Source organism: Stegostoma tigrinum, chromosome 1 (assembly GCF_030684315.1).
Source record: "Stegostoma tigrinum isolate sSteTig4 chromosome 1, sSteTig4.hap1, whole genome shotgun sequence".
Classification (NCBI taxonomy): domain Eukaryota; kingdom Metazoa; phylum Chordata; class Chondrichthyes; order Orectolobiformes; family Stegostomatidae; genus Stegostoma; species Stegostoma tigrinum.
The window spans coordinates 141,045,180-141,071,027 of record NC_081354.1 but is presented as its reverse complement, the minus strand read 5'-3'; the positions used below and the strand labels follow the sequence as shown (position 1 = coordinate 141,071,027).

The 25,848-nt window shown below is 41.6% G+C and overlaps 1 protein-coding gene across 2 annotated transcripts in view; it reads right to left on the bottom strand.

Moving 5' to 3' along the window:
• Positions 1 to 35: 35 nt before the first annotated feature.
• myorg (myogenesis regulating glycosidase (putative)) overlaps positions 36 to 25,848 on the bottom strand; it is a 29,593-nt gene continuing 3,780 nt past the window's right edge. The window contains exons 2-3 of one of the 2 annotated variants that reach the window (XM_059649091.1): positions 9,662 to 9,761; positions 36 to 9,203 (exon numbers count right to left, since the gene is read on the bottom strand). In XM_059649091.1, coding sequence (XP_059505074.1) covers positions 6,984 to 9,098 — 2,115 coding nt within the window. In that variant the 5' untranslated portion in view covers positions 9,099 to 9,203; positions 9,662 to 9,761 and the 3' untranslated portion in view covers positions 36 to 6,983. The remainder of the gene's footprint in view (positions 9,204 to 9,661; positions 9,762 to 25,848) is intronic. The other variant, XM_059649092.1, reaches the window with a different exon arrangement.

Sequence of the window (25,848 nt, the reverse complement as noted above, 5' to 3'; positions counted from 1 at the left end):
TCAGCATTTGTGCTCCTAAGATGCTGCTTGGCCTGTTGTGTTCATCCAGCTCCACACTTTGTTATCAGGGCTTAATTCTGTGCCTTTGTTCCTAGATTTTGGCTAGGTTCTATTAAACATTACTAAATACACAGTGAATGTGCTGGTCATAGAAAATCAGTTTTCTTATAGACTGAAATTATTGTATGTACATTCAGAATAGATTCAGAATTGTGCTTTCCACTACATCTTACGTTGCTTAAAAATGGTTTAGTTTTTGTTTTTAAGGCATTTAAGTGCTAGTATTCAATTTGTAATGTCTTTCCAGCAGCAGACAAGAAGAAAATCCAACTCTAAAGGAAAAAGTTAAGCAAGTTATATTTCATTGATCACTGTTGTGTAATTCAGCGTGCTTATGACAGCATCATCGCAGCTGCTAACTAGTGACTTTATGCAAGTCTTTAAAAATAAAGGAAAACAATAATGCTTCCCTAAAAGATATAAACAAAAAGTGCACAGTTTATACAAGGTCTCTGAGATTTTAATGCCATTCAGGGCACTGAAACGTACTTGGTATGACTGGAAACAAACCTAAACCAATAAAATGTTAAATGTTTTTAAAACATTAATTGCAGATATTTATTATTACTTCACTGGTTTGTAAAAAGCCCCAAACATAACATTTCTTAATCCACCTTTTAAATTTGTCTCATACTTTTGCTATTAATACGTATCAGTGCTGGTTTAAAAGAACTTAACGCTTTTGTCGAAGTGTGATATAGATATCTCTTAATCTTCATATGACAATGTTCATGAATGAATCTACAGTAAACTAAAATGACAAGACCACAGCTAAAACTTAAACTGGAAGATATCTTCACCTTATTTCATTGAGCACATGTCAGGGGCAAAGTAAAGTGAACAAATTCATGAGAGACAATTTAGGAATTAGCTTTAAATTGAAAATTATTGTTATATCCTACTTCCCCTTCCTTTCAGGAGGTGCAGACAAATGCTGGAGTGCAATTCCAAAAGTATGAGCAATATTCAAGTATCAGATCAACACTAATAGCAACATAGAGGACATTACAGTGGAGCCACATCCTTTTCCTAATCATTATTAGCAAACTTTCTAGCTCCAGTCATTTGATCAGATGTAGGATTTTGCTTTTCTTTCTCACCTCCAACCATATTACTGAAGCATTCTACAGTATTTCAATGATTGCTGGAGGATGAAGTTAAGCGGCTCAAACCTGTGACCTATCAAATTGTATAGGTACAAGATGTCTTTTGATCATTCAAGAAACTACAGCTGAACATTTTTTTAAAAAATATGCTCCAATTGATCCATAAAGTATGAAGTTAATAAGCAGATGCTTGAATATTTTCTCTCCAAATTTGTCTATTATCCCTCCCACATCTGCATTCTGTACAGTGCAGGAATCATGTTTTTTTTTTCAAAAAACAAGGGACAGCTTAAACTTAGTTTTTCAAACCCAGATCTAAATGAAGCCCACTACTGTATTGCACAGCATACATTAATCCAAGAAAGCAAATTTCTGGTATCATGTTCATGAAAGTATATGTAACGCCTATGATTAGTTACTTTGGTGCATTAAAAAGTTTCTGTAAACATTAAAAGACTGATGCAAGTCTTCCAAAGAATGATGATTTTTCATGTATTTATTGTAACTGTGAATTAAGTTTACAGTAACAGATTTTCAGAGGTAGAAAATGAGGTGCATTAATAAAAATATTCACCCGGCAAGTTGAAAAACTTCAGTAAGATTGTCATCCATAAACTCACTCTTCTAAACTACAACCTTTGCTATGGTGTACTCATAATCCAAGTTGTTTAATTTTAATTGAAACAATGTACTGAAAGCTTAAATCAAAAGAAAATTGTTTCCAAATCTGTCAGCATCATTCATTAATTTAAAACCCTACGATAAGACAGACAGAGATTAGTGGAGATCGATTGGACTGCACAAAATTTTCCAAAAGCCTGGGAAAAGGCAGCAGGAAAGTCATCTTAACAGCTAACAGTTTGACAGTTGATATTTTTACTGCCAAGAAGAGCTTTTTTTTAAAATTGTTGCTTCACTTGTTTTAGAATTGACTAATTTAAACTACCGGATAAGTTGAATATTCCATCTAACAGATGGTGTAAATAACATAATGAAACTACCTTCAACAGTATTGAAAAGTAAATGCTGCATATGATGCTCACAAATCATTTCTATTATTCACCTGCAAATAATCCAAATGGTTCATCTACTGAGGAAGCAGCTTTCAGCAGAACTGACTCGCAACTGCTTCCAGAAATGAAAATTCTTTCCATCAGAGGAGACAGCTGCTATGTCTATCAGCCAAGGATCTCACACACAGATTCTGAAACACCACAGTTTGGTGAAAGAAATGTCTGTTAGATTTGCCAATGGACGTAGGTTTCAGATTCAAAATTTTGTCACTGGGACAAATGTAACTGCCAATATACACAAGAGAAAACAAGGACCACGTAACTGAGTGCAATAAGCAAGCAGAGGTAAAGATATCTGGCTCCACCAGAGAAACAAGGTCCAGTTCTGTGATATTTCGAAGGAAATTTTCCACAAAAGGAGCTTGCTGGAATATTTCTCTGTACAACACAGAAGTGGCAATTTATAAGTGCATGGTTGGCAAGATGCAGAATATAATCAGCTTGTTGTAAATGTCAAATTTGTATTGCATGTCTTCAGAATGTTCAAATTTTGCTAATGTGCTACAGTCTTCTTATTTTAAAATTATTTCTGCTTGCTATATTAATTAGATTTGTTGAATTGTCTAGTTTGAACTACTGGATAAGTTGAATATTTTATACATCAAAAATGCCAACTTACGTCGACATGGTGCTCACAGCAGCTTTTTAAAACAAAGTATGACACTGAGGCACAAAAATTTGGGATGATTAAAAGCTTGTCAGAGAAAAGTTAAGTGACTTAAAAGGACACAAGCTAGGCAGAGAAGTGCATGGTGCACAGTGATCAAAACTGGCAATGCATAAGAGACTAGAATTAGGGAAGATAAATACCTTGGAAGATTCTGGAACTGAAAAGATAGAGAGGCTTATGACATGGAGGGTTTTGAAAAGATAGGCTAGAATTTTTTTTAAAAAGATGTTGCTTGCCTGGGAGCCAAATGTGACCACAGGGGCAAATGGGGAACGAGACCGCCAGCAAATTGAGACCAACAGCAGCTGAGTTGGATAATCTCAGGTACTCACATGAGTGATATAGGGGGACCAGCCAGGAGTGCGTTGTAAGAGGCAAGTCTAAAAGAAACAAAAAATAAGGTACAAATGATGGTTTTGGAGCGGACGAGCCGAGACCAGGATGTAACTGAGTGATGTTAAAAGTTGAAATGTGCGATTGTAGTTGTGGCATGAGTGAGTTTGGGAACTCATCATCTCAGGATGAAGTGTGACACCAAGGTTGCGAACAAACTGGCTTAATTTCATTGTTGCCATGGAGAGGAATGGAATTGGTAACTGGAGAACAGAGTTTGGAGTTGAGCCTGAAAACAATGTTGTCTTCTTGATATTGAATTTGAATAAATTTATGCTTATCCAGTCCTGGATATTGGATAGATAGTCTGAAAATTTAACCCTGTTTCTTGATTTCTCCACTGCTGTTATTATCAACATTTGAAACTAAATGTTTTTGAATGATATAACAGAGGGGCGGGATGCGATTGAGAAACGGAGTATACAGAATTAACAATAGTAGATTGCGGTTAATTTATGCTGCATGCATGACTAACAAGCAATTTTTCAACTGTACATTGGATTTAATTGGAGAAGTACAGCAAAAATTGAATTACACAGAGCTAAATCACATCCCTTCCATATCCTGTAATAGTTGTAGTTCTAAAAGCAAAATATCCTGAGTACTTTTGTTCATGCATTGGGTGTTGTGCTCAATTAAGATTTTAATTGAATTTCTCACTCACTTCTGAAAAGAACTAAATGGGAGTTTTTTTTAAAATTATAGTACTGGTGACAAAACTACAGCAGTCGGTATTCAACAAAATATTCTAATTAATTAATTAGGAACAAAAGGTTTATTTTATTAAGCTAGTAGAGCTCAAAAGTTTTGATCAGGACAAACATATTTTCAGATTTTTGATATCCTGAATTTTTAAGCTAGATATACCACAACTATCCTTGAAAAGATATGTATACTGATATTTACATACATGGGTACTGAGCTAGTTTAACATAGTAATTCATAAGTCACTGATGGGCTAACCAGGCATTTTGCTGTCCTGGTTTTCTGTGACAGAGATTATTGGAGAGAACCCTTTGCAAAGATTTATTTTTTGTTTTGTTTGCTGGCCTATTATTTGTGCAAGTTTAGGTTGTTGGGAGCATTTAATCAGACTTTGGCTTTATTCCAGTTGTGACAGAGATAATTTTCCTCACCAAAGAGTGTTACAGGTTGACTTGATTTCTTTTTAAAAGCGCTATTTTATCTTGATTTAAGTTACTTCTTTTACAGGGGAAGGGAAGGGATGGGGTCATCATTACATGAGAAGATCTGTTGTTTCACAGCAGCAGTCTTGTATGCTCTGTATGGATCCTGGGTTAAAAGGGTGCACTGATGGCCAATAAATTGCATGGTCAATACTGGTTTCTGTTCTGATTTGTTTCACATAAATGGGAGCAGAAAACAGGTGCAGTGAGAAAAGACTACAAACAGAGTATGGCTCAAAATGTATGATTTGATTAAGTTTAACTTCAGACTTTTCTTTAAAAACACAACGAATAATAGTGGTCCATTCAGCCTACATGCTACAGTATTTGCAAGATCATGTCTAGGCTTAATGGATTGTTTTTAGTTTATTAAAATGTCCTCATGGGATGTAAGCATTTACAATGCCAGCATCTATTAGTCATCTCTAACTGCCCTGAAAAAAGTGGTGGTTATTGCTCTTAAACCGCTGAATTCCATAGGTACAGTATTTGTAGTTTCGGTACACCCATGATACTAGTAATGAAGGAAGCTCCAGACTTTTGACCCAGCAATAGCAAAAGGACAGTGATATAGTTCAAAGTCAGAATGTTGTGCAACATGAACAAGAGCTTGCAGGTGACTTACAAGGTGACTAACACTTGCAGGTGTTTTGTTTCACTTATGCATTCAACAAATTTTAAAACTTACATTGTCTAATGCTTCCTTGCCCTTACATTAGCGAAATCACATTCCTCATGCTTCAAACTTCCTTCAACTATAACAGGAAATAACTGAAAATATCAGTCCCAGAGATGTCACTCAGCCAAGTGCATCTGTGGGGTTTCCTCATCTGGTGCCATCTATTCCTTTCCCATTCCATTGTTTTCTCCTTGCATCCTTTATAAATACATAATTCACCCAAACTTCAAAGTCACTGTGTAACACATCCAATTTTCTAATAATTTTGTGTCTGAGAAGAGTTTTCTAACAAAAACAGAAGTTGCTGGAAAAGCTCAGCAGGTCTGGCAACATCTGTGAGGAAAAACAAAAAATCAGTATTAACATTGAGTCTGGTGAGCCTTCCTCAGAACAGGAACTGAAATGTTAATGCTGATTTTTTTCCTTCACAGATGCTGCCAGACCTGCTGAGCCTTTCCAGCAACTTTGTTTTTGTTCCTGATTTACAGCATCCACATTTCTGTTGGTTTTTAAGAGTCTTCTAGCCTTTGACTTCTGCTCCTAATCTCGAGAGTCTGTATCGCAGTGTTAACAACAAGTTTTTTTTATCCCCCCCATATATTCTCAAAATGTTGTGGGTTAGATTCTTCCATCACTGGAAGCAGAGAAAGTTAATAGTTTTCTAGTTCCTTACATTTCTCACAACTATAACCTACTGTCAATTTTATTGTCTTTCCATTTGTAATTCACTTTCAAAGATCCATAATGTCCAAATTTCCTCACACTAGAAGTTTTACCATTCTCAGGTAATGATGGCCACTAATTTTCACGATCAATACTGGGTTTTTGTTCTGATTTGTTTCGCACAAATGGGAGCAGAAAGCAGGTGCAGCGAGAAAAGACTCACTTTGCCAATTTTACTACAAAACTAATTTCAGTTCACTGGTTTGTAAGACATTTGGGAAAATGTAGGATTTCCTGCAGTCTCTCCTATATGCCCCCTATTTGGCAATAGCTAGTTTTACTTCAATTGCTCTCGGCTTATTTTCTAACTTATAATAGGATGCAGGCATCGCTGGCATTTATTGTTCATCCTCAAATGCCCTTTAACTGAATCTCCATTAGGCCACTTCAGAGGGCAGCCAAGAGTCAACCAAAGTGCTATGAATCTGGAGTCACATGTAGGTCAAACTAGGTCAGGACGGTAAAAAGGATATGAATGAACCAGATGGGTTTTCACAATGATTGTCTCAATAAAGATCACGAAATTAACTTTCATCTTAAGATTTTTTTGCAATCAATCATCATGGTGAGATTTGCACCCAAGTCCCAAAGCGTACCTGGGTCCCTTGAATTATGAATTCAGTGACATTTCCACCACCTCATCCAAATTAGTTTAATACACAAAATAGACTGTGTTTTGTTTGATATGTGACTTGCTAAAATAATTTAGGATTTCTGACTTACTAAAAATACAAGACTTGGATTTGTTCACCCAATTCCCTGCTATCTCACCTCATTTGATTTTAACAGAAATAAGCCTTTTCTTTAAAAGAAATTTTGGAAAAAAATACTTGATTTCATTTCACTTTATTGTACACTTATTTTCTTTTTAGTTGGAGTCATTACGTAAAGTAATGCCAGGTTCATTTAGGGAAAGAGATTTTTTTTAAAAACTCTTAAAATTTGAAGGTGCCCCAAATATGACATTAACACGTCTGTCTGTCGATAATCCAAGAATTTCTATGTCTGAACATAGCTACTGTAATCATTTGTTTTAAATAAAAATCTCATTTAACTAGTTACTGAAATAATCCAAACTTTAAAACAAAGAAATCAGATCATACGGATGAAATAGGCCACTTCATCAAGGTCAACTGCAAAGTCCGTTAGCAAATTTGGTGTCTTATCAAAAAGATCTCCATTGAAACTTTGCCATTTACCATCAGGAAGGTAGATATCTCTCGCCTCTTTACCTTTTTCTAGAATGGGGGCTACCATAAGATAATCCCCAATGAGAAACTGTGTGTCTACCGTTTGTGCCATTTTGTCATCTGGAGCAATCCACCAAAGGGGCCTTATAATTGGATTACCTGTCTTTGTGGTTTCCTCTGCTAACCGAAGGACAAGGGGCACAACTAAACTTTCTCGGAGCTGTGTGAATTTATATGCAATTTTCAAAACCTCCTCATCATAAAGCCAAGGAGGAATAGAAAATTGCATCGCTGGAAGAAAAGCTGACAGTTCCAGCCAGCGAATATAAAGTTCACGGTCTGGAATCTCATCTGGGCTATCAGTTTTGTTTGGATAAACATTTCCTCCAATCATATCAGGCAATATGAAGGGGTATCCTAAAATACCCATGGTGAGGACAGTTGGAATCAAAGACTTTAAACCAAGCTCATATCCCCAAACAGAATCGCGGTCAATCATACGAATGAAACAAGGAAGCATCTGTGTGTGATATCCTACTCTCACTTCAGCCAACATACAGTACGAAGCTGCAATTTTTGCATACATCTTACTAAACATGCTAGGATCAGACAGAGGCTTGTGAGTGCTAAACTTTGCAGGAAGGTAACTGGTCTCACCCGCATCAAATTTGAAAGACACAATCCCATACTTTGACCTTAAGTATTCCAATCTTTTCTGAAACCAATCTGTGGTTTCTGGATTGGTGAAGTCCAAAACTGCTGCAATACCATTCCACCACTCCACAAAGGCAGGAAATCTCCCACTGGGATCCATCACAAAATAAGAATTTTCTACACCCTTGATAAAACTGGGAGAATTATAATTAACAAAGGGATGCACCCATAATGTCACCTGGAATCCATCATCCCTGAGTTTTTGAAGCAGTTCTGAAGCATTTGGAAACTTCACTGGGTCAAAGTCAAATTCTCCATAGCTACTGGAGTATTGATCATCTATTTCAATATGACTGAAGTTGAATTGATACTTCTTGATTTTTTCCGCATAACGCAAAACTTTATCCTGGTTCACTTCAGTTTTAAACAGAGCCCATGTGGACCATTTAGGGTACCTGAACATAATTTCTGAAGGCGTAATTGCAGGCTTTCTGAAATGTTTTTTGGCCATGTATCTATGGATAATTTTTAAATCAGAACCAATACAGACTTGATAACTTAGTTCTACAAAAGGTTGTTTTCCTATGGGTGGTTGAAATGGAGAATCTTTGTAGCGAGCATGCAGGCAAAATGCTTCTTTGTCTGAGCTGTTCCAACCAATGTGCAGAGGGACTGAGTCATTAACTCGAACGGCCACAGATTTAGAGGAGACCCAATACCTTTCTAAAATTCCACCGAAGCCATCACGTATGGAGTACACATCACCTGTTACATATGGCTTAGGATCCATTACACCTGAAATTTTGATAGGCCAATGCTGTGTGCTCGTTTCTGCACCTCCATACCAATGTCCATCTGCCCAATGCATGCAATGTTCAACAGAGTCCAATACAACTGTCTTCCATTCAATGTTGTAGCAAGTTATGGTATCTTTGGGTTTAAAGGTTTTGATAAAGAAATCCACCTTCTCTTCACCAGACTTTGTGCAGTTTACCTCACCTCTGGCTTCATCTTGAAAACATGATTCAAGGTCAATGGCAGCAGATTTAAAACCCATTTCAAATAAAACCATGTTAGCAGTATTCTTGATGAAAAATCCGTCCTTGTAGAGCTCCAACTCTTCTATTTTGAAACTGTTTAATTTCTTCAATGATGCAGTGTAATAGCACCACGCAACTACTGCTGCAATTACCAGTAGCAATCCCAGTAAAATAGTACATATCAATGGCTTAACTTCTTTGGATTGTTTCTCTCGAGCAGCAGGTAAACTTCCTGGCACGACCTGGTACATTGCATCAACTTGAGAGTTTTCTCCCCTACCTCCCCGACGCTGTAGTTGATCTCGTCTGTAACTATGAAGCATAAGGTTGTCATCAGGTACTCTAGTCTCTTTGGTGTTTTGTAGCAAACCCACAAATGGATTACTGCCGTATCACCAAACGGAACCAGAAAGTATTCTGTAGGAATTCTAGATGACAGGAGAAATATAAACAAAAACGTTTATTAATCCTTAGCCTGCTAAATTACAGATTTCAATTACATATTCCAATGAATTTTCAACAGCCTAAAATTAAATCAGCTCCCAATCTATTTTTTGTTTGACAATCAGATTTTTTAAAAAATCCAAATGGGAAACTTTATAGGTAGGATGAGTAAACTAAATACCATTACTGATCTGTTTCATTCAGTGCCTACCAAAGCTTTCACTAAACTTCATCTTCCTTCTCTGGATTCAGGTCCCCAAACAGTTTGCTGCTCATTATAGATGCTATAGTTACACATTCCTTCAATAATTGACCCTTGTATTACAAATGAAAGTACAGCATTTTACTTGCACTGCAGTCTATTGTTAATCAAACAGCAACCACAATTAATTACTGACTTTTCATATTCTAATTTTAAAAACAGCAATAATTCATTGCTTACTTTGGATTAAAAAAAACTGCATTCCAGACATCATTGAAGTATTCTGGTAATAAACTGTGTCGAAAATATTGAATGCCTTCGGTTAGGCAAGCAAAAGTGCCTGCAAATGTGAAAAGATAATTAAATAATGATATTCATCTAATCAAATTATTGTACACAGGCACCAACTGCATCATAAATATAGTAAGTAAATGTATTAATCAAGCAAAGGCGAAAATTGATACCATGCATAGACCTTCCTTATCCTTGAATTGTCTGGATCAGGATGAGATTATAGCAGGCTCAGTTATTTTTTGTGGTTGGCACCAAAATTGGTGCCAGAGTGGACAATGAAGAAAGTTATCCAAAGATTACAAAAGAGAACTTTATCAGTTAGGTGAAATGGGCTGAGGAGCGGCCAGTGGAGTTTAAACTTGGATAATCGTGATGTATTGCATTTCGGCAAGAAAGAACTTCTACAATTAACGGGTGGGCCTTCGGTAGCATGGCAGAACAGAGACGCCGAGGGGTTCAGGTGCATAGTTCTTCGAAGAGGTAGTCAGAGAGTTAAAAAGGTGTTCAGCAAGCTTGCCTTCATTACTCAGATCTTGGACTGTAGAGTTGGGACAACATGATGAGATTGTACGCAATGTTGATGAGGCCTCTTCTGGACTACTGTGTTGAATTCTGGTAGCCCTTATTAAACTGAAGAGGGTCAGAAAAGATCTTCACTCAGAGAGTTGTGAGCGCATGGAATAGTTTACCAGTGGTAGTCGTGGAAGCAGAGTCATTATTGACATTTAAGCCACTGCTGGATATGCACATGGACAGCAGTGAATTGAAGGGAATGTAGGTTAGGTTACGTTATTTTTGGACTAGGATTATTCCACGGCACAACATCGTGGGCCGAAGGGCCTGTACTGTGCTGTACTTTTCTATGTTCTATGTTCTATGTTGCTGGGAATGGAGGGTTTGAGATATAAAAATAGATTGGAAAGACTAGGATAATAAAGTGTGAAACTGGATGAACACAGCAGGCCAAGCAGCATCTCAGGAGCACAAAAGCTGACGTTTCGGGCCTAGACCCTTCATCAGAGAGGGGGATGGGGAGAGGGTTCTGGAATAAATAGGGAGAGAGGGGCAGGCGGACCGAAGATGGAGAGAAAATAAGATAGGTGGAGAGGAGAGGAGAGGTGTGGAGGTAGGGAGGGGATAGGACAGTCCAGGGAAGACGGACAGGTCAAGGAGGTGGGATGAGGTTAGTAGGTAGGAAATCGAGGTGCGGCTTGAGGTGGGAGGAAGGGATGGGTGAGAGGAAGAACAGATTAGGGATGCAGAGACAGGCTGGCCTGGTTTTGGGACGCAGTGGGGGAAGGGGAGATTTTGAAGCTGGTGAAGTCCACATTGATACCATTGGGCTGCAGGGTTTCCAAGCGGAATAGGAGTTGCTGTTCCTGCAACCTTCAGGTGGCATCAATGTGGCACTGCAGGAGGCTAATGATGGACATGTCGTCTAAAGAATGGGAGGGAGAGTTAAAATGGTTCGCGACTGGGAGTTGCAGTTGTTTATTGCGAACCGAGCGGAGGTGTTCTGCAAAGCGGTCCCCAAGCCCCCGCTTGGTTTCCCCAACGTAGAGGAAGCCACACCAGGTACAATGGATACAGTATACCACATTGGCAGATGTGCAGGTGAACCTCTGCTTAATATGGAAAGTCATCTTGGGGCCTGGCATGGGGGTGAGGGAGGAGGTGTGGGGGCAAGTGTAGCACTTCCTGCGGTTGCAGGGGAAGGTGCCGGGTGTGGTGGGGTTGGAGGGGAGTGTGGAGCGAACAAGGGAGTCACGGAGAGAGTGGTCTCGCCGGAAAGCAGTCAAGGGTGGGGATGGAAAAATGTCTTGGGTGGTGGGGTCAGATTGTAGATGGCGGAAGTGTCGGAGGATGATGGGTTGTACCCGGAGGTTGGTGGGGTGGTGTGTGAGAATGAGAGGGATCCTCTTTGGGCGGTTGTGGGAGGGGCAGGGTATGAGGGATGTGTTGCGGGAAATGCGGGAGACACGGTCAAGGGCGTTCTCGACCACTGTGGGGGGAAATGTTGCGGTCCTTGAAGAAATTGGACATCTGGGACGTGCGGGAGTGGAATGCCTCATCCTGGGAGCAGATGCAGCAGAGGCGGAGGAATTGGGAATAGGGGATGGAATTTTTGCAGGAGGGTGGGTGGGCGGAGGTGTATTCCAGGTAGCTGTGGGAGTCGGTGGGCTAGAAATGGACATCAGTTTCTAGCTGGTTACCTGAGATGGAGACTGAGGGGTCCAGGAATGTGAGGGATGTGTTGGAGATGGCCCAGGTGAACTTGAGGTTGGGGTGGAAGGAGTTGGTGAAGTAGATGAACTGTTTGAGCTCCACTGGGGAGCAAGAGGTGGCGCCGATACAGTCAATGTAATGGAGGAAGTCCAAGTTCTTCAAGGACCGCAACTTTCCCCCCGCAGTGGTCGAGAACGCCCTTGACTGCGTCTCTCACATTTCCCGCAACACATCCCTCACACCCTGCCCCCGCCACAACCGCCCCAAGAGGATCCCTCTTGTTCTCACACACCACCCCTCCAACCTCCGGATACAACCCATCATCCTCCGACACTTCCGCCATCTACAATCCGACCCCACCACCCGAGACATTTTTCCATCCCCACCCTTGTCTGCTTTCCAGAGAGACCACTCTCTCCGTGACTCCCTTGTTCGCTCCACACTCCCCTCCAACCCCACCACACCCGGCACCTTCCCCTGCAACCGCAGGAAGTGCTACACTTGCCCACACACCTCCTCCCTCACCCCCATGCCAGGCCCCAAGATGACTTTCCATATTAAGCAGAGGTTCACCTGCACATCTGCCAATGTGGTATACTGCATCCACTGTACCCGGTGTGGCTTCCTCTACATTGGGGAAACCAAGCGGAGGCTTGGGGACCGCTTTGCAGAACACCTCCGCTCGGTTCGCAATAAACAACTGCACCTCCCAGTCGTGAACCATTTTAACTTCCCCTCCCATTCTTTAAACAACATGTCCATCATGAGCATCCTGCAGTGCCACAATGATGCCACCCGAAGGTTGCAGGAACAGCAACTCATATTCCGCTTGGGAACCCTGCAGCCCAATGGTATCAATGTGGACTTCACCAGCTTCAAAATCTCCCCTCCCCCCACTGCATCACACAACCAGCCCAGCTCGTCCCCTCCCCCCACTGCATCCCAAAACCAGCCCAGCTTGTCTCTGCCTCCATAACCTGTTCTTCCTCTCACCCATCCCTTCCTCCCACCTCAAGCCGCACCTCCATTTCCTACCTACTAACCTCATCCCACCTCCTTGACCTGTCTGTCTTCCCTGGACTGACCTATCCCCTCCCTACCTATACTCTCCTCTCCACCTTCGGTTCGCCTCCCCCCCCTCTCCCTATTTATTCCAGAACCCTCTCCCCATCCCCCTCTGATGAAAGGTCTAGGCCCGAAACGTCAGCTTTTGTGCTCCCGAGATGCTGCTTGACCTGCTGTGTTCATCCAGCTTCACACTTTATTATCTTGAATTCTCCAGCATCTGCAGTTCCCATTATCTCTTGGAAAGACTAGGTTCTTTTTTGAAAACCTGGAACATAAGAGGTTGAGGGGTGACCTTGATGAGGTTTACAAAAACATGACAGGTATGGATAAAGTGAGTTTGGGAACAGGGTTGGTGTGGATTGATTGGACCGAAGAGTCATACAACATGGAAACAGATGTATGACGAGATGGATTTGGAACTGTATGTCGGTGGGAAACTCCTCATGGAAGATTTCAACTTATTCCTGTGAAGGCACAGTAGGCATAGAATACGTGCCTGAACCAGTCAGAAAAGCATGGAATTCTAGTTGATCTAAGATGTTGCACGTGGGAGAGATTTATGATGTAGCTTTCATCGGAATTGTCGGCAATTTTGATTCCTAATCCCAGCATACCTAGGCAGAGTCAGTCATGTCATGAATTGATAAAAACATTTTAAGTATTTTTTCATACTGTTCTGCAACTTAATCAACTAAACTGTAGCAATATTTGGGATAAGGTTTTCTTTGTTTGGTAAAGGACACAGTAACACAAAAATCAGAAGGTGATTTTGGCAAGGCATGTGGTGGATCACCACAAATATTACAATTTAAGTCAGCTAGCCAGGTCCAGACCATTTTGAATCATCATTACTTGAGGTGTTGATCATTGTAAACTGATCAGTGATGGAACAACTTCAAAGAGAAGTGCAAATTCACATTACAAGTTAACAGGAGGGAAAAAAACTCTAAATAAATATGACAACTGGAAAAGAGGAACATAACTGAGGATTAGCCGCATTACCGTGATATACAATGAATCAAACGACTTGTGGATTTGCTTTTAATACTATTATTTCAAGGAGGATTTTGTTGTACTTGTGTAAACAGTGTCTGAACATCCATCTGACCCAGATATTGAGTGTGATCAATTTTAAAATCAAGATGACATACCAAATGGGAAAAAAAATACAGCTGCCTCCTGGTATGAAAGCAGAACTGGTGTGTGAAGAATTCTTTGGGTGTGCAAGAGCAGAGTGACCTTGAATGTACAGGTGCACAGATCATTTAAGGTGGCAGGAAAGGTGGAGAGTGCAGTTGGTAATGCATAGTATCCTTTGCTTTGTTAATAAGGGCACAGAATACAACAGCAAGGTGGTGATGTGGAACTTATAAGACAGCTGCTGTTATACTTAAGCTGGAAGTTATAGTAGTGGGTATCACATCATAAGAAAGGTGGAGAAATAGTGCAGAAGCGATTTACAAGAATCGTAACAATTACGAGAAACAGTTATGAGCATTGATCATAGAGGTTAGGACTGTTCTCCTTGGAGAGAAGTGCTGAGAAGAGGTTTGATAAAGGTTTCAAAATCATGAGCAGGCTGGATAGAGTGAGTACATTAAAGAGCAGGAACAGCTTCTTCGAAAAGGAACAAGAATGAGAGGGCATGCATTTAAAGTGATGTGCAAAAGAAGCACGAGTGATATGAGAAAAAAAAAATTAGGGAGGGGTAGTCAACATGGCTTTGTGCATGGGAAATCGTGTCTCACTAACTTGATTCAGTTTTTGAAGAAGTACCGAAGAGGATTGACGAGGACAGAGTGATGGACGTGATCTGCATGGACTTCAGTAAGGTGTTTGACAACATTCCTCATGGTAGACTGCATAGCGAGGTTAGATCACATGGAATACGGGGAGGACTAGCCATGTAGATACAGGAACTGGCTCAAAAGATAGAAGACTGAGAATGGTGGTGAAGGGTTGCTTTTCAGACTGGAGGCCAGTGACCAGCGGTGAGCCACAAGGATCAGTGCTGAGTCCACTGTGTTTTGTCATTTGTATAAATGATCCGGATATAAACATAGGAGGTATGGCTAGTAAGTTTGCAGATGACACCAAAATGTGAGATGTAGTGGTAGAAAGTTACCTCAGAGTACAAGAGAACCTGATCAATGGGCTGTGGAGTGGCAGTTGGAGTTTAATCCAGATAAATGTAAAGTGCTGCATTTTGGAAAAAGGCAAATCAGAGCAGGGCTTATACACGTAATGGTAAGGTTCTGGGAGTGATGCTGAACAGACGCCTTGGAGTGCAGGTTGATAGTTCCATGAAAGTGGATTTACAGGTAGATAGAATAGTGAAGGAGACAGTTTGGCATGCTTGCCTTTATTGGTCAGTGCATGGACTAGAGGGGTTGGGACGTCATGTTGCAGCTGTACAGGCAGGGGGGGGGGGGGGGGGGGGTCGCTGGTTGGCCAACATTTCTTGCCTATTCTTAGTTGGAGTATTGCGTACAATTCTGGTCTCCCTGCTATAGGAAGAATGTTATGAAACCAGCAAGGGGTCAGAAAAGATTTACAAGGAATGCTACCAGGGTTGGAAGGTTTGAGCTGTAGAGAAAGCTTGAATAGGCTGGGGCTATTTTCCCTGGAGTGGAGGCTGAGGTGTGACCTTTATAGAGGTTTATAAAATCATGAGGGGCGTGAACAGGAGAGGAGCAAGATTTAAAAAGGGATGTAAGGGGCAACTTTTTCATGCAGATGGTGCTGCAGGAATTGAATAAACTGCCAGAGGAAGAGGTGGAGTCTATATTTAAAAGGCATCTGGATGGGTACATGAATAGGAAGAGTTTAGAGGAATATGGTCCAAATGCTGGCAAGTGGGACTAGATTTGTATAGGTTATCTGGTCAACATTGACAAGTAGGACCAAAGGATCTGTTTCTGTGCTGTGTATCTCTAAGATTCTAAATAGTTGGCGTATGACATGCACTCCCGGGAAATGCTGTGGCAGCAAATTGTATTAAGGCATTCAAGAGGGCATGGGATGATTATTTGAACAAATAGGGAGCAAGCGATGGGGAAATATAAAGAGATAATGGGAACTGCAGATGCTGGATAATCAGAGATAACAAAGTGTGGAGCCGGATGAACATAGCAGGCCACACAGCATCTTAGGAGCACAAAAGCTGACATTTCGGGCCTAGACCCTTCATCAGTTTTTCAGAGGAAGGGTCAATGCCCAAAACATCAGCTTTGGTGCTCCTAAGATGCTGCTTGGCCTGCTGTGTTCATCCAGCTCCACACTTGGTTGTCTTGGGAAACATAGAGATTGGCATTAGGTAATGAAGCTCGTTTGAAAAGTTAACATAGACATGATGGGCCAAATTGTAACAATTCTGTGATTCTGATCTGTAGAAGAAATTCCAATACTTCCATTCTGTTATCCTGATAACATGGGCTGCAGTATAGAATCAAAGCCAAATGTTCCCTGCAAGTGACTGTCATGAACAGATAAGCCTAGGTACAAATACAAGGTAGATGCTTCCATCTTCACACATTTCTGCTGAATAACACTGCAGTCTCCATTCAGCACCTTCAAAAACAAAGCATTTGAGGTCACAAGTGAAGCAGGTACTGAAACTATATTAATTTCTGCAAAATATTGAATGTTAATTATGCCCATTTGAAATAGACATCAATGACAAACATACTATTATTCATGGGAAAAATTAAGAATATTTAGGTAAATGTAGACTTTGTATTTTGTTATTTCTCATATGCCACTTCAACCTCTGTGCCTCAAGCACATTTCTGATACCACAGGTTTCTCCAACATGAAAATTCCTATCTTGACAGGACGAAAATAAAAACATTTACTGATCAATGTCAGGCAGCCTGGTTTGCAAGAGAGTCGTTCAATTTCCACAGCAGATTCTCACACATCCATGGATATCAATTTACACTGATAGCAATTACTTGTATTTGTAAAACACCTTGAATATAATAAAATATTTCAAAGTACTACACTGAACCAGTAATAGAAAAGTGACCCTACAATTCTCAATAACCCATAGAAACTAACACACTCATTTACACTCGCCTGTGTATAATAGGAGGTGGCTAGGAATGAGACAGACCCCAGGAGATTGGGCATGCACATGCACAACACCCTCCTTCCAAGAAACCTATCCATATACCAGAGTGAGAGGAAACAAGAACAAGGCTGAAAGACAACCTGCCTTTGACCTCCATTTCTGGGTAAATACCATCCTCGAAGACAGCTTAAAGTGTGCATCAGAAGTTGAATAAAAGGCTAGCACAGTTAAACTCAGTTCTTTAGTCAGCTCCGATTCCTTCCCCATGACCAGTGATCAGATCTAATCTCTCTCCAAATCTAAAACAAATAAAAAAAAATTGTTTAAACAAAGTTTTATTCATTAGTTTGGCTGTTCAGCACAATTCATTCACCGGTCACCCTTATTAACTACTTTTGTTTTACAATGACCAATTAAGAGAGGAGCACAGTTTTGGAGTTAACATGGGTAGAAGATTGGTCAATAGAAGGCAGAGTGTTTGGATAAGAGGGATTTTTTCAGGGTGGAATCCTCAAACTTCTGGAATGCCACAGGGATCAGTACCGAAGCCATAATTACTTACAGAAGATACTAATGACTCGGATGAGAAAGTGAGTGTATTGTAGCCAAAATTTTTATGCCATCTACAAACTAAGTGACAAGGCAATTGCCGTTGACGACCTAAGAAGTCTGCCCTGGAATAAAGACAAGTTAAGTTGATGGGCAAAAACTTGGTAGATGAAATGTAAAATGGGAAAATTTGCAGTGATGCACTTTGGCAGGAAGGAAGATGGAACATTATTCAAATGGACAAAGACTGCAAAAAGAAACTGCTAAACAGAGGGACTTGACAGTTGTCATGCGTGAATCACAAAAAGCTAGCAAAGTTCATAAGGTTATAAAAAGGAAGACAAATGGAATGTTGGCCTTTATTTTATAGAGAATGGAGTACAATGGTAGGCAGACTTTGCTAAAATTATATAAAAGCACTAATTAGACCATAGCTGGAATAGTGAGACTCAGATTGGCATTACGGGCAGTCCGGAAAAGATTCACAAGACTGATTCCAGGAATAGAGAGACTATGTAGGTTGAGCCCATATTCATTGCCTTTGATGCAAACATAAGTGGGAAGGCAGATGCTAAAGATGATACAAAGATCTGTAGAGTGATATAGACAGGTTGAGCACGAACGCAAATATTTTGCAGACGGAATTGTGAGACAACCTTATTGAAACATCTAAAAGAGTCTTAGGAAGACAACTCTGCACCATTGTTTAAGACTGGCTATTTCAATTTTTGTAATGTCATCCTACTAACTCAGCTCATCTGCTACTTTAGATGTTCAATTTTTTCACATGAGGGGCCACATTTCAACTTTTCAGCTCAAAAGATTCGTGAGCAAATTACAGAACACTAAAGGTTTAGCAGAATGTCACACATGAACTTTTTAGAACGTGTGAAGGAAACAAGCAAACAGCTGAGCAAAAAAAATCAACAAGATCATAAGACTAGAAACAGAAGTAGGCCATTTAGGCCATCCACATGCTCTGTCATTTGATGAGAAATATCAGATCAACCAAAATCTCAAAGCCACTTTCCTAAGTTTTTTCCCCTACTGGTTAAAAATCTGCTATCTCAGCCCTAAGCATACTTAACACCAAAACCTTGACAAATCTTTTCCAATGAAAAATTCCACAGATTCACTACCTTCGGAAGAAATTCATCTTCACCTTAGGCTTAAATGAGCAACCCCATTTTCTGACATTATGCCCTCTGGTCCTTGGTTCTCCCACAAGGGAGAAATAACCCTTAAGCATCCATCCTGTCAAGTCTCTCAGAGTCCTGTATGTTTCAGTAAGATCACCTCGCATTCTTCTAAATGCCAATGAATAAGGCCCAACCTATTCAACTTCTCAGGCGAGAGTCCCTCTACATCAGGAATCAACCAGCTGAATCTTTGCTGGACTGCCTCCAATGCCATCAGGTCTTACTTTAGATAAGTGGACCAAAACAGAGCACAGCTGGAATACTGCGAACAGACTAGTTTTAGCAAAACCTATTTTTTAAATACTCCATTCCCTTTGAAATAAAAAGGTCAAAAAGCTTGACACCATCCAGAACAAAGCAAGATGCTTGGTTGACACCACAACCACAAACCTCCACTTCCTCCATCACCAATGCTCAACAGCAGCACATATCATCTACAAGATGCATTGCAGAAATTCACTAAAGATCCTTTGATGCACCTTTCAAGTCCACGATCAAATCTATTTCTCCTCATAAGACAATAATAAAAGGGGTTTTCAGGGTCAACAGTTATTGCCTCTCCATTTGAGTAAGACATCGTACAGAATTACCATCATTTCATCCTCTTCCTTTTTTCTTAAGATAGCGGTGGAGCAGCGAGGCTGAGCCAGAGCCCATCTGCTTGTTATGGCTTCCTCATTTTTTTTCCCTTCTTTTCACTTTTGCTTTTTACTTTCGTTTTCTTTTTAGCCTCCGCAATAGCAGTAGCAATGCCAGGGTGAGTTAGACAGGCCGGGTCTCCTTCATCTTTGGTGACCAGGTATTCCAACAGCCTGGCTTGTTGAAGAATGGCAATGTGGGCCTCAGCATGGCAGTCTTCTTTAGCAGAGGCTTCCAGCAAAAGTAATTTGAATTTCTTTCATTATTATTTTGAGTGACCTCTGCCATTGACATGGTGGGGCAACTAACAACTTCTCACGTAAAAGTACACAAGACAATAAATTTCTATTCTATTCTCTTCCCAACATCTTCACCTCCATAGCAAAATCTAAATTTATTTCAGTATTTTCCATGTGTATGAACAATCAGGCAACTACTGGCATGAGTTATTGTGCTGAGAGTAGATAATTGGACATCCTTTAGCTGTAGATAAATACAAACATGACTGAAGTAAAATCTCTATCTTAAAACATAAATTACATACATACCAAACCACTAACAATACCAGTCACTTGCTATATATAAAATCCTTGCCTATTGATAAAACTCAAAAACAGTGTTTAAAAAACTGGCTATTTTCAAGAGTGACATAAAAAAGGAAATGTTGGCCACGCATTTCCAAACAGACTTGTCTACTTGACACATTCACCAGAATTCTCCTTTATTCAACAGTTACAGAGGCAGTAATGATCAAGAATCAACTAGCTTGTTCTAATGTCCCCCCAACCCCTGCATATTGTAATCCTGGTGTGGTCTAAACAAGCTCCAATACAACAGAAGCAAGACTTCACTAAACCTGTCCTCAGTCACAGTCTGCCAACATGAAAATGACCAATTTATCCCTACTTTGTTTTCTGTCTGCAAGCCAATCATTGGTCCACATTAGTACATAACCTTTAATCCCATTTTCTTTAAATTTTGTTAATGAACCTGTGGGGGACTTTATCAAAATCCTGCTGATAATTTAAGTATACCACCCCCATTAACCCGGCTGTAACTGTTAATGACATTCTCAAAAACTCCAAGTTCATCAAACATGATTTTCCATTCTCAAATCTATGCTGACTATGGCCAATCAGAATATTTTTACCTTTCACTTTATTTTCCCTGCTTCATCAACACTGGCAACTTTTGTACACATACTTCAGAGCCCCCATTATTACGTATAAAAAGCAGCACCCAGGACAATGAGGTAAACAACGAGAACCAAGAATAATAATGAGAATTCCCAACTCCGCACGCAACTGGAGTCTCTCAAGTTATCTTATGATGTGGCTCGCTTCAATTGAATGTTGGCTTTTATTTGAAATATGTCATTTGAACCAACAACCAACAGCCGCACTACTCTTGACATGTAAAATTGTAATGCAGCAAACAATTTTACTTCTATATCCAACTGCTGTTTTTTTGTTTTACAAATTTGCCTTCTTAATTCCTCACTATAGTTGCATGTTTGTGACTCACAACCAGTCAAAACTCTTACACGTTCAAGACCACTGAGCCTCGTTCTGTTTAAGAAATACTTTATTACTGTTTCTCTTACCAAAGTGTATAACCTGACATTTCTCCATGTTGTATTTCGTATGTCAAATTCTTGCCAATTCACTTAGCCTCTAAATCTCATTGAGGCACCTTTGCATTATCGTCAAACCTCCCACTCCCACCTATCTTGGTGCCATCTAAGAATCACATCAATGTGTCTGTTACTCAGCCTCTAGTCTCACACCAAATAAACCTAGCCTACTCTGTGCCGGACTGAAACAGAGACTGTAAACAGCCTGCTTATTTACTTATAGGTGGAGAAGTATAATCCATAACAGAAAAACTCTGACCTGGAGATGTCCATCAAAAAGGACTCTAAATCAACGATTCTCTCAACTGTGGATTTTCACACATAGCAACCAAACACATTGACCAAGGGAAGAGGCTGCTGTTTATGGTGCTTTGATTATAAACGGGATTCCATACAATTCTGTTATGGTTATTCCAAAATGTGATCAATTAAACTAGAACAAAAAATATTTTGCATTACCAGAGACTGCATTCAAATTGACCATCAATTGCCAAAGTATAGAATTCTTTTTCATGTAATGCAGCCTAAAATCTATTTATTGTTTCTTTTAAGACTGTATCTGAATTAAAGAAAACACTTTACAATGTACATTGCACACAACCAAAAACAAAAATTGCTGGAGAGACTCAGAATAGGCGACTGAAGAAGGGTTACTGGCACGTTAACTCTGCTTTTTCTCCACAGATGCTGCTAGACCTGCTGAGTTTCTCAAGCAATTTGTTTCTGTTTCAGATTTCCACCATCTGCAGTTTTTGTTTCATTTTAATGCACTTTGCAAGGTAATTTCAGACTCAGAAACACGGTACTCAGAGTTTTACATACACAGTTAGCAGCGAGAACAGTACAAAAGCATTCAAATGAAGGAGGAGGAGTGGTGCTATTGATTTTAAAAAAATGGAGAAGCAGGGAGCACAGAGCTGATGTTATTTGCAAGAGAAGAAATGGAGCCATGAGGAGAAACATTTTCATATCATAGAGCACACAAACAGGATATTCAGTCGAACTCATCCATGGCATTAAAGTTTTCCAAACTAAACTAGTCCAACCTGCCGGCACTTGGCTCAAATCCCTCCAAACATTGCCTATTCAAGTATTTCTCCAAATGTCTCTTAAAGGTTGTAACTGTACTTGCATCCACCACCTCATTACACACACCAACCTCTGTTAAAAAAAAAGTTGCCGCTAGTGGGAAGGATTTTCCTGGGAAGGAACCAAGGGATCAGTTCAAGTGTGTTTGCTTTAACGCAAGGAGTATCAGGAATAAAAGTGATGAACTTAGAGCATGGATCAGTACCTGGTGCTATGATGTTGTGGCCATAACAGACACATGGGTTTCTCAGGGGCAGGAATGGTTGCCGGATGTTCCAGGGTTTAGAGCATTTAAAAAGAATAGGGAGGGGGGAAAAGAAGAGGAGGGGGTGTAGCACTACTAATCAGAGAGGGTATCACAGCTACAGAAGCTTCCATTGTCGAGGAAGATCTGCCTACCGAGTCAGTATGGGTGGAAATTAGGAACAGCAAGGGAGTAGTCACCTCGTTAGGGGTTTACTACAGGCCCCCCCAATAGCAGCAGGGAGATTGAAGAAAGCATAGGTCAGCAGATTTTGGAAAAGTGCGGATGTAGTAGGGTTGTTGTAATGGGTGACTTTAACTTTCCCAATATTGATTGGAACCTCCTTCGAGCAGAAGATTTGAATGGAGCTGTTTTTGTAAGGTGTGTTCAGGAGGGTTTCCTAACGCAGTACGTTGACAGGCCGACGAGGGGAGAGGCCATTCTAGACCTGGTGCTCGGAAATGAGCCGGGGCAGGTATCAGATCTTGTGGTGGGAGAGCATTTTGGTGATAGTGACCATAACTGCCTCACATTCTACATAGCTATGGAGAAGGAGAGGATTAGGCAAAATGGGAGGATATTTAATTGGGGAAGAGGAAACTATGATGCGATTAGACATGAGTTAGGAAGCATGAACCGGGAGCAATTGTTCCATGGTAAAGGCACTATAGACATGTGGAGACTGTTTAAGGAACAGTTGTTGCGAGTGATGAATAAATATGTCCCTCTGAGACAGGCAAGAAGGGGTAAGATAAAAGGAACCTCGGATGACGAGAGCGGTGGAGCTTCTCGTCAAAAGGAAGAGGTAGCTTACATAAGGTGGAGGAACCTAGGGTCAAGCTCAGCTCCAGACGATTATAAGCAGGCGAGGAAGGAGCTCAAAAATGGTCTGAGGAGAGCCAGGAGGGGGCATGAGAAAGGCTTGGCAGAACGGATTAGGGAGAACACAAAGGCATTTTACACTTATGTGAGGAATAAGAGAATGGTCAAAGAAAGAGTAGGGCCAATCAGGGATAGCATAGGGAACTTGTGTGTGGAGTCTGAGGAGGTAGGGGAAGCCCTAAATGAGTTTTTTGCTTCTGTCTTTACGAAAGAAACAAACTTTGTAGTGAATGAAACCTTTGAAGAGCAGGTGTGCATGCTGGAATGGATAGAGATAGAGGAAGCTGATGTGCTGAAAATTTTGTCAAACATTAAGATTGACAAGTCGCCAGATTTTTCCTCAGCTGCTTTGGGAAATGAGAAATGCAATTGCTTCGCCACTTGCGAAGATCCTTGCATCCTCGCTGTCCACTGGAGTCGTATCTGAGGACAGGAGAGAGGCAAACGTAATTCTTCTCTTCAAGAAAGGAAATAGGGAAATCCCCGGAAATTACTGACCAGTAAGTCTCACGTCTGTCGTCTGCAAGGTGTTAGAAAGGATTCTGAGGGATAGGATTTATGACCATCTGGAAAAGCACAGCTTGATTAAATGCAGTCAACACGGCTTTGTGAGGTAATAAAATGTGAGGCTGGATGAACACAGCAGGCCAAGCAGCATCTCAGGAGCACAAAAGCTGACGTTTCGGGCCTAGACCCTTCATCAGAGAGGGGGATGGGGAGAGGGAACTGGAATAAATAGGGAGAGAGGGGGAGGCGGACCGAAGATGGAGAGTAAAGAAGATAGGTAGAGAGAGTGTAGGTGGGGAGGTAGGGAGGGGATAGGTCAGTCCAGGGAAGACGGACAGGTCAAGGAGGTGGGATGAGGTTAGTAGGTAGCTGGAGGTGCAGCTTGGGGTGGGAGGAAGGGATGGGTGAGAGGAAGAACCGGTTAGGGAGGCAGAGACAGGTTAGACTGGTTTTGGGATGCGGTGGATGGCGGGGGGAAGAGCTGGGCTGGTTGTGTGGTGCAGTTGGGGGAGGGGACGAACTGGGCGGGTTTAGGGATGCAGTAGGGGAAGGGGAGATTTTGAAACTGGTGGTGAAGTCCACATTGATACCATATGGCTGCAGGGTTCCCAGGCGGAATATGAGTTGCTGTTCCTGCAACCTTCGGGTGGCATCATTGTGGCAGTGCAGGAGGCCCATGATGGACAGGTCATCTAGAGAATGGGAGGGGGAGTGGAAATGGTTTGCGACTGGGAGGTGCAGTTGTTTGTTGTGAACTGAGCGGAGGTGTTCTGCAAAGCAGTCCCCGAGCCTCCGCTTGGTTTCCCCAATGTAGAGGAAGCCGCACCGGGTACAGTGGATGCAGTATACCACATTGGCAAATGTGCAGGTGAACCTCTGCTTAATGTGGAATGTCATCTTGGGGCCTGGGATAGGGGTGAGGGAGGAGGTGTGGGGACAAGTGTAGCATTTCCTGCGGTTGCAGGGGAAGGTGGCGGGTGTGGTGGGGTTGGAGGGCAGTGTGGAGCAAACAAGGGAGTCACGGAGAGAGTGGTGTCTCCGGAAAGCAGACAGGGGAGGGGATGGAAAAATGTCTTGGGTGGTGGGGTCAGATTGTAAATGGCGGAAGTGCCCACACTGCCCTCCAACCCCACCACACCCGGCACCTTCCCCTGCAACCGCAGGAAATGCTACACTTGTCCCCACACCACCTCCCTCACCCCTATCCCAGGCCCCAAGATGACATTCCACATTAAGCAGAGGTTCACCTGCACATCTGCCAATGTGGTATATTGCATCCACTGTACACGGTGCGGCTTCCTCTACCTTGGGGAAACCAAGAGGAGGCTTGGGGACCGCTTTGCAGAACACCTCCGCTCAGTTCGCAACAAACAACTGCACCTCCCAGTCGCAAACCATTTCCACTCCCCCTCCCATTCTCTAGATGACATGTCCATCATGGGCCTCCTGCACTGCCACAATGATGCCACCCGAAGGGTGCAGGAACAGCAACTCATACTCCGCCTGGGAACCCTGCAGCCATATGGTATCAAAGTGGACTTCAACAGTTTCAAAATCTCCCCTTCCCCTACTGCATCCCTAAACCAGCCCAGCTCTTCCCCCGCCACCCACTGCATCCCAAAACCAGTCTAACCTGTCTCTGCCTCCCTAACCGGTTCTTCCTCTCACCCATCCCTTCCTCCCACCCCAAGCTGCACCCCCAGCTACCTACTAACCTCATCCCACCTCCTTGACCTGTCCGTCTTCCCTGGACTGACCTCTCCCCTCCCTACCTCCCCACCTATCTTCTTTACTCTCCATCTTCGGTCCGCCTCCCCCTCTCTCCCTATTTATTCCAGTTCCCTCTCCCCATCCCCCTCTCTGATGAAGGGTCTAGGCCAGAAACGTCAGCTTGTGTGCTCCTGAGATACTGCTTGGCCTGCTGTGTTCATCCAGCCTCACATTTTATTATCTTGGAATTCTCCAGCATCTGCAGATCCCATTATCTCTGATACGGCTTTGTGAGGGGCAGGTCATGCCTCACAA